This window comes from Vanessa atalanta, chromosome 21 (assembly GCF_905147765.1).
Source record: "Vanessa atalanta chromosome 21, ilVanAtal1.2, whole genome shotgun sequence".
Classification (NCBI taxonomy): domain Eukaryota; kingdom Metazoa; phylum Arthropoda; class Insecta; order Lepidoptera; family Nymphalidae; genus Vanessa; species Vanessa atalanta.
Genome location: NC_061891.1, coordinates 5,701,234 through 5,710,819, shown reverse-complemented (window position 1 = coordinate 5,710,819; position 9,586 = coordinate 5,701,234). Strand labels below are relative to the sequence as shown.

At 27.9% G+C, this 9,586-nt stretch overlaps 1 protein-coding gene across 5 annotated transcripts; it reads right to left on the bottom strand.

Moving 5' to 3' along the window:
- Positions 1–1,432: 1,432 nt before the first annotated feature.
- Positions 1,433–9,221, bottom strand: LOC125072277 (probable protein phosphatase 2C T23F11.1). 5 transcript variants are annotated; one of them, XM_047682834.1, is made up of 8 exons: positions 9,201–9,219; positions 7,816–8,006; positions 7,421–7,518; positions 6,035–6,184; positions 5,473–5,653; positions 4,862–4,953; positions 4,432–4,605; positions 1,433–1,865 (listed from the first exon to the last, which is right to left on the bottom strand). In XM_047682834.1, the coding sequence occupies exons 2-8, from the start codon at positions 8,000–8,002 to the stop codon at positions 1,773–1,775; spliced, it is 975 nt and encodes a 324-aa protein (XP_047538790.1). In that variant the 5' UTR covers positions 8,003–8,006; positions 9,201–9,219; the 3' UTR covers positions 1,433–1,772. The 5 variants fall into 5 exon arrangements, with proteins under 5 accessions (XP_047538790.1, XP_047538793.1, XP_047538795.1 ...); XM_047682837.1 differs by lacking the exon at positions 9,201–9,219 and adding an exon at positions 8,874–8,974; XM_047682839.1 differs by lacking the exon at positions 9,201–9,219 and adding an exon at positions 8,625–8,643.
- Between the last annotated feature and the right edge of the window lie 365 nt (positions 9,222–9,586).

Sequence of the window (9,586 nt, the reverse complement as noted above, 5' to 3'; positions counted from 1 at the left end):
TAGTTGATCATCAATTTATACAGAAATAATCAATAACTTTAAAATTATATATAACAAACCATACATTAAATATTATATAAAAAAAAAAAAAATATTATATTGAAAACAATGACGTCAAATGATAGAAATATAGTCGAAATATAATAAAAATAACTTTCAACGAGATACACAATACTTTTGTACATCTTTCTATAATAGAATTACATCAAATAAAAGAATTAATCAAATTAGTAAAAAATAGATACAAGTTAACTATTTATTATCTATTCCCCATAAAAAATAAAATCAAATTAATACTCAATTAAAAAAACATCATAACAACCTCTATAAAATATCAAATATATAACTAAATTAATAAAAAGAAATGGCACTACATTGCATAAAACTCGAATTGATTTTAAAAACTAGATTACGATGGCCTCTTGTTATATCACAAACACTAAATGTTCAAAATGTGATGTTTCATACTTATTAAACTACCAGCCTACAATTACGTATTTTAGTTTTTTTTTTTTTTAAATTGTTATTTTAAATACTGATTCATGGTTGGTAGGATAATTTTAATTATATGTATGTATAATTTCTGTAAAAATATACGTTATGATAAACATAAGTGAGAATCGTGTATTTTATTGACATTGAAGTATCAGGCTGTATATACCCGAAGCGGGCTTTCTCTCGTCATAACAAGATTTGAAAATTATTCCACAACTCCGATTCAATGAAGGTTGCTTTATGTATTAACAAAGCTTTTCACAAATTATATTGCACTTCAACTCCCTAATAAGCCATGAAATAGTAACGGATATCAATTAAAAAAAATGGCAACACATAAATGGTAAAAAATAACATAACTTATTTTATTCATGTAAAATTATTGATTAAATGCATTTTTTTGTTTATATTGTTGTATACTAGTAATGCAAATTTTCAAAGATGTTTCAATTTGTTAAAAATTAAAATTCGATGATGTCAGACTGATAGCGTATGTGTTAATTTCCTTCTTCTTGGAAAAGGCGATATTTTTGCGCAATAAGGATAAATATTTTTTGCAAATAATATGGACGGATCCTACAAAAAATGTTGTTTTACAACATTATATATCAATTCCAATTTATAAAATTATACGAAGCAAGCCTTTTTTTCTTCTAGATTTAAAACTACAATAATATTTATAAAGACATAACTTGTTAATATTATAATTTAAACATTTTTAAACAATATAAACTCAAAACATCAAAACATTTTTTTTTTTTAAATCATATACAAAAATTTTACTAAAAAATAAAAACATAATAAATATCGAGGACTTGTTAAAAATATTACCGCCTATTATGATTTTTGAATATGGAATATTGTTTTTATTTATTGATAAGCTATCTTGAAAAATACTGACAAAGAAAAAAAAAAATAGCTTCTAATTAAATGATTTATACGATTTTTTATTCTATAATGTGCATATGTGCATATTAGCTAAAATTTGTTTCGATGTAACGTCAATATAAAGCAATTTCTTATATGCGTTAATATAATTACAATAGAACGTAATTAGTTACAATTCTAAATTAAAATTTAACTAATTTCAATTTTTAATAAACCCCTATTTTCCCGCCATTTTAGACAGTTTGGTTTTCCTTATAACTCCTTGATACCAAACTTGTTTTATTAGATAGTATACTAATAAGGAATAATAAATTGTATACGAAGCTCCTTATAATAAACACCCAGTCTAAAGACTATTTACAAACGTTTATTATATATCCTAAAACTCCTCACTTTAAATCTTCCTCTTCCTCGACGTAAAGCAAATCCTCCATTTTAGTCATAAATTTGTTATTTAACACCTGTTCTTCTGGCAAAGGTTTCTGGAATATATAAAATAATACATTTTTAGTAATCTCGATATAAAACATTCAAAATAAGTCTAAAGCATTAGGTGCAGCCCATCTGGACCCAGTAGCACTCATCACATTTTCTACCGCCAAACAGATCTACTTAGTATTGTTGTGGTCTGGTTTGTACTGTAAGTGAGCCTGTATTACCAAAGGCACAAGGTATATAACTAATTAATTCCTTAAGATCCTTAAAATGTACATGATAAATTCAAAATAAAACATACAAATAAGTGCATGTAATGCAAAAAATATAAGGTTTTTTTAGTGATGTAGGAAGGCGAACGGCCTAATGACCCATCAAGTAAGTGGTCACCTATCGTCTACCGCCCATAAACATTGGCGCCTTAAAAATATTAACCATCCTTACGTCGCCATTGCGCCATTTAGTGAAACTAGACAATCCAATTGGAATATTGACAATATCTAATTTTATATATTAAGGCAAAAATAACTCATGCATTCAAAAAAAGATTGTTACGGGACGACTAGGTTATTAGCATTCCGTAACTTCTTATTTTGGACTTGATATTCCTACTTAGAATATGAAATGACGTAACGACGACAGACTCTTATAAATTGGAACATAAACATATGGTTGATGTATAATAAAATAACACAACTAGGAAATAAAAGTATAAAAGTCGATAAATGTTTGTAAAACAAGGTCATGTACGCGAGACACCGAAGAAATTTCCATACTTTCAAGTTCATGCAGTGCTACACTTAAAGCAATAAATTCTCACTTCACATGTTTGATAAAAAATCTACTTACCGTAGCTGCTTTTCATGTCGGTATTATTACTTGCATAAATTATTTACAGCATGCAATGTGTACATAAACTTAAAATAGCTATGAAAAAAATTAAAATACAAAAATAATTTTATTTGTAGAATGGTATTTTTTTTAATGCCTCATTTTGAAGATTGCTGTTGCTAATTAAAAAAATGTAGACCATTCATTAACTAAACTAAATTACTACAAGTGTTCAAATTATCCGATTCATATTACCACAAAGAAAACGACATAATTATTAAGGAATATTTATTAAAACAATGTGAATATATCAGACAAAATAATTGTGAAACGTTATCAAAATGTCAAAGCAAACAAAATTTAAACTAAACTTACTTGTATACAAAAATGTGTAAAAAAATCATGATTGTTACTTATATAACTTTTGGCTTATCAATGCATAGTACTGTCTTTTGTACTAACAATAAATACTTCTTATACTTTTAAAAAAATTACAATAAACATTTCTGTTTAATTCAATATTAGACTTCATAATTTGTACACAAAGAAATTATGTTACGTTATCTGCGAATGTATCTTTAATATAAGTCCGTAAAGTAAATTAAAGATGTCTTTTTATTTTCTTTAAATTTAAGCGATAATTAGTAACACAGTCAAATTCTAATAAAACGTAGCATGCAATAAAAAAAATTATAAAAATAATAATAAACGTGCACGGCAGTGTTAGGAGGTCAAGTTCTGAAATATTGCAAAAACGTAAAACATGCATAACATTACTATAAGCGAAACACACATTATTATACATTACAAAATAGGATTTAGTCAACTTACAAGCAATTCGTTAAAAAATATGCAAATGGCTTTTTTTTTAAGTTACTTTTTTTCATTACTCAGAAAATATTTTCGAGAAAGTTTTCATTTTTATAATTTAGGTTTTTATTATATTTATTGTCACAATAATCTCTTAAAATTTATACATTAAAAAAACATCTAAACTTTTAATTCATAACCTATTTATTGAGGTTTTCCTTATGAATTTAATCATAGCATTAAGTATATTTTAATGAAACACATACACTATTTGGTATCAAAACATAAGAAAACTTCGTCATAATCTTCGCTGTCGTTAAAAAAATATTATATATGCATTAAATTTAAGAGTACTGATGTATGGACGTTTTTAAAAATTTCATTACTTTATAACGAAGTTTTCAGATTAAAGCTTGTGCTGGTGTAATTAGAAAGAAAATTATGAAAACCGTCTCGGAGGCATCGTCCAATACTGGTTCGGACGTGAGTTATCGAGACATTGGAATGGTGACTGTGAAAAAAGAAAATTACTTAAGATACAGATACTGTATATTTATTTAACTAAAAAGAAAAATATGTAGAACGATTATTTTTATGAATATGTGATATAGTGAATATACATAGTAAATAAAATAAATATAAGAAAAGTTTTAGCCTTATATCTTATTCGAGTTAATTGAAATTTGTTTTTAAAACGATTGAGCTTGGCCTTGTCCATAAAACGATAAAACATATGCATTAATAAACACACCACCGACACACAACATGCAAACATGCACATAAATGTTAAAAAGATATAACAGAAAAACAACCACAACTTCAAACATACAAACTTACCATTGTTCATTTTTTCAATTAAAAATAGTTACTAAACCTTTAATGCCGTTTATATTTCTATGAACGGTCCAAGTTACTTTATGTTATATTATATATCAATTTTATATCATAGCGTTAATATTTAAATGAACTTACCACCATATCAGCTCTCGGGAATGGAGACAGGCACACAATCAAAACGGTCATGTTGTCACATCCTAGACCTCCAGTCGCGCAATTGGGAGCCAAACATACTTGCATCAGAGCCTCACAGACGGCAGCGGGTTCCCAACCACTTAACAACCTCACACGACAGAATGATAAAACCTCCTAAAATAATATAAGATAATAAGAATTATAAAAAGAAAGGATTTTAATTAAAACGTCAGACGAAACGAAGTCTGATTGATTGATGAGCATTTAGGGACAATATTAGCTTTACTAAAAAATACCTACGATATAGTTTATCCGAGAAATTACCTCATAGTTCCTGAGATAAAATATATTTTTATATTCAATGAATATATGCCTCATTGGTCAAGTAACTAGCTTGCACGATTGCAAATATAGACACACATTTACATACCTCATTGGACAAAACTTCCCAAATACCATCGCATGCAATCACAATAAATTCCCAGTCATCATTGAGTTGCCTCACTTGAACATCTGGATATGCTATAAGTCAAAAAAGATTTCAAATTACAAAAGGAGTACACGCAATGATTAGAAACAGATATAATATGAAATAGTTATACAATATTAACACTACCCATAGCACTGTTAAGATATATAGATACACGTCATATTATAAGCGTAATACGTTTATTTGATTCAAAATATTCATATTTATTTGTATTAATATAATTAAAAGCTTGACACTGAAATTATGGATTGGATGAAGTTGAAACTTGAAGAGTTGTAGTGTCCTAATCAACAGCAAACTTCCTCTTTCTCTTCTTTATGTAGGTAAAGAAGCAAAGTAACTAACATATAAAGAAATTCCCTATAATGTAAGTCAGTCGTAATAGTCAGATAGACATGGAATATAAAAATATTCAAATCGTTATTTTGACATATATATAAATAATAAAAAATATAAATAATTCACCTTAACAAAGTTGACGTGATAGTATAGCAACCAGCCACTGTTAACAATACCAAAACCGTAATCTGTAGCAAAGATTTACAACTAACCTGTAACTATTTGGTCCCGGGGTGACATGCGGTAATTACGCTTAAAAATGTAATCGCCCAATGCACGAGAGAGGGCTAGATTTCCATTCACACGATTCAACTGTACCCATCCCCCGCCTGCTGTTATTCTACGGAGTTCCTCTTTATGATATGGTTTATGATCATATGACAGGACCTCGACCTACAATAACATTACTCATAATAAATAAAAATTAAAAAATGACTGACATATATATATTACTATAAATTGAAAATTATAGAAAAGAATACCAGTAATCTTGAACTTGGCACTCGCACATATGCACACTTAATTATTTTTTTTATCTTATCACTGATTGCTGTATAACAATTCATGATATACTCATACTAAAACTAATATTTCATTTTTAATTCTTTATTAATCAATATGCATATAAAAACCTTTAATATGAACAAAAAAAACAGCAACATTATAGTTTTAAGTTTTTAGATGCTATTAGAAAAAATGTAATAGACATTTTAACACACAAGAAAGCTTATAGGCCAATTACTTAGATTATAAACACTAATTAATATCACTTACCGCACCCCTGACACTGGCTATAGCTCGGGAGTCGCCAACATTAGCACAATACAGTGTGTTGTCTTTTATAAGCACCGCCACTGCTGTGCTACCTGCTACCTTCTCTTGCATGTTCTCTTCCAACATTGCCTGATCTAGGTCAAGAAAACCCTGAGAACAAAACCATATATAATGATTTCATTGATTTATATGTTGTAAATCTATTAAATACCATTTATTCCTGTCCACTGCACCCTGTCTAGATTATATACTTATAATTAAATTTCTTTAGAGATAATAATAAGGTACTACTTAAGAAGTTATTTAAAAAAAATAAAGGAGAAAATTCAGTAACTCCAAGACTAATACAATAAATAAATAACAATAAAAACACACAAATTGTCTATCTGTTTTGGTTGGTAATTTTTACTTTCATTTTATATAGGATGACTTAAAACTTATCATCTATTCAATAAAATAAGCAATATTAAAATATATTCACAACAAGCGACAGATATCGCTAGTATAAACAAAACTAGTGACAAATCCCTAGTTTACTATCCTTAAGGGTGCATTATTTTTTAAATAAGATGTTGTTTTCATTAAAATAAAATAATTATCAAAATGTACATTAAGTGTTTAGTAGATAAGAATACCATTAAGATGGTTCAACTAATGATTGATTGACACATTAATATAAAAAGCAAAGCTAATCTAAGCTAGAAAATAAATGAACTCTACATGTAGCCATGTACATGAGCCGAGATGGCCCAGTGGTTAGAACGCGTGCATCTTAACCGATGATTTCGGGTTCAAACCCAGACAGGTTTATAATTCATCTCGTGCTCGGCGGTGAAGGAAAACATCGTGAGGAAACCTGCATGTGTCTAATTTCAACGAAATTCAGCCACATGTGTATTCCGCCAACCCGCATTGGACCAGCGTGGTGGAATATGCTCCAAACCTTCTCCTCAAAGGGAGAGGAGGCCTTTATCCCAGCAGTGGGACATTTACGGGCTGCTTATGTTTATGATGTACATGTATTGAGTTAAATCTTGCAACTGATCTTGATCTGATCTGATCTATCAATCTTTAAACCAGTTTCACCCAAATTATATTTGTCACAAATTTTTGGTTAAGGTGAAATCTAATGCACTAAACTTGATGCATTTTAGTAGATGGATAAAATGTAATATTGATGGGGTGAATATATTTTTATGCAAAGTTTTCTGATGAATTACATCTTTGGTACCAAGCATCAGTAAGTAGAAGAAAGTATGATTTATTAATTTGACTATATTTTACATAATTTATATAAATTAAAACTACTCATTGAAGAATACTATAAAGTTAATTATCACACAATTTGATATTGATCAAAATGACAATTATTAATATTGGAATAACCTGTTTCATTGCTTCCTCAATATTTCCAAGGTGATACTCAGGTCTTGCCATTATGAATTTGTGTAGATGTTTCCCTGCATATTCAGCTATGTTTGACCCTGAAATTATAATATTTATCTGATTACGAGCTCTGCTTATGTAAATATATGTATTGTAAGACAATAAATTATGTGCATATCTCTTAATTTTAATGTAAACAGTATTGTATGTTATTGCATGGTTATTTTAAACTTTTAAATTATAATAACTGTTCAATTCAATAATTACTTATTACTTAAAAGCTTGTATTAAACTTTTTTTAAATAATGTAAACTTAAATAGTCACTACTTCTACAGTTTTTCTATAATACTATTAATATTAATAAGCTTTAAGATTAAAAATAGTTCATATGTACCTCCATGGCCATCATAAACTGCAAAGTATGCTGTACCAGGGTCATCAGGCAGTGATAATATCTGTGTGTGTGAGTCATCCATTGATACACGCCATCCTTGCATACATGAGGACCCCACAAGATATCTGGAGTCCTGGCATGTTGACGACTGCTTCTCTGTCACGGGCTCAGAGAGGGTTTGCCCCATAACTCTATTAAGGCAATAATTAATCATTATTTAAACAATATAATGTAATAAGTTATGAATGTTTCTTTCAAGACTTCATATTTATTTGACCAGCTTGGTATTTATTCCATGATTTTAATCAACTGTGGCTGATAATTTAGTTGCACAACATCATCACAATAGTGCAAGGCAACATCCCAAATAGATGAACTCTAGTTTAATCATTATAATGAATATGGGGATTTTCATTTTGAAATCAGTTTAAATTAGTGTTGCTAACACACACACATACAAAACACTCATATGTTCATGATTTAGGCACAAATATTAAGAGGATGTATGTATTGATTTCTTTCACTGCACACAACTTGTATAAAAGTTAATAATAATTACAACAATTTAGATCAACTATATTTTAATATCACTAATACATATTAAAACATAACTAAGCTATAATTTAAAGTTATATTAATTTACCTTGATTAGTTAAGGATACTTCTATAACAAGTATGTGTATGAAACTGAAGATATCTTGTCTTTGAGTGCAAGTCAAATAGAACAATTAAAAAATTACTTATATTACAGAAAGCCGGTCATACTTTCTATGAAATAGAACACCTAACTAAGACTTAAATTGTCATACATGACTAAGATCTGATGTCACTGATGCATAAGACATGAATACGTCTTCCCTGGATTATCACTATTGAATTTAATTTAAATAAAAGTATGTTTAACTATTTAAGACAACTATATAATAAGATAGCGGACTACTTACTGATAATACAGAAATAACAAAACACAAGATAATAATTGCAATATCTGTTTAAAAATATAAATATATTATACATTTTCCTCATAACTCGACTAAATTATAGATAACTATACTTACAATGTTTTTAAAACTGTAACTAAAACACTAATTTGGTCGTAATTTGTTATTTAATACTGTACAAATTCTGAAAAATAAGTATCGTAAAGTGCGTAGGTAAATATCAACTAATGTGTCTATGATACAGAAACGTCAGAAATAATGAATTAAAAACATATGATCATAGACAACTTTTATAACCTTTAGATTGTACCTATTAACCCTAGTTACACCTTATTTAAAATAAAACAACAGCTATTTGCAGATCCATTCTATTTATATAAATATTTTATACGAATAGCTAATGATACATATTAATAACTTCAATGTAAAAGCAAAATGGCCAACCTTAATATTCTTGATGCTGCGAACATAATTAATATTTTCAAAATAAGAAGTAGATACCCTTTAAATTGATTTATACTTTAATTAACAAACTATTGTAACCAGAAATATAAAGTCAACCACATTAAAAACTAACTACTAAAATTTCATTGATAACGACAAGCTCTTTTTTTTAATTTTTGTCAATGTAATTTTTGTCGTATGCTAATCATATTAGTATTTAATATTATATTTTATGTATTAAAAACTTTTTGTTTTAATTGTCGTAATTGTTGTTGTAATTGTAAGTGAATTTATTGGATAAATATTTTTATTAATGATTAATTTCCTCAAACTAGTGATTTTGTTGTGCAAAATAGAAATATGGCCTCAAACTTAACTACCATTAG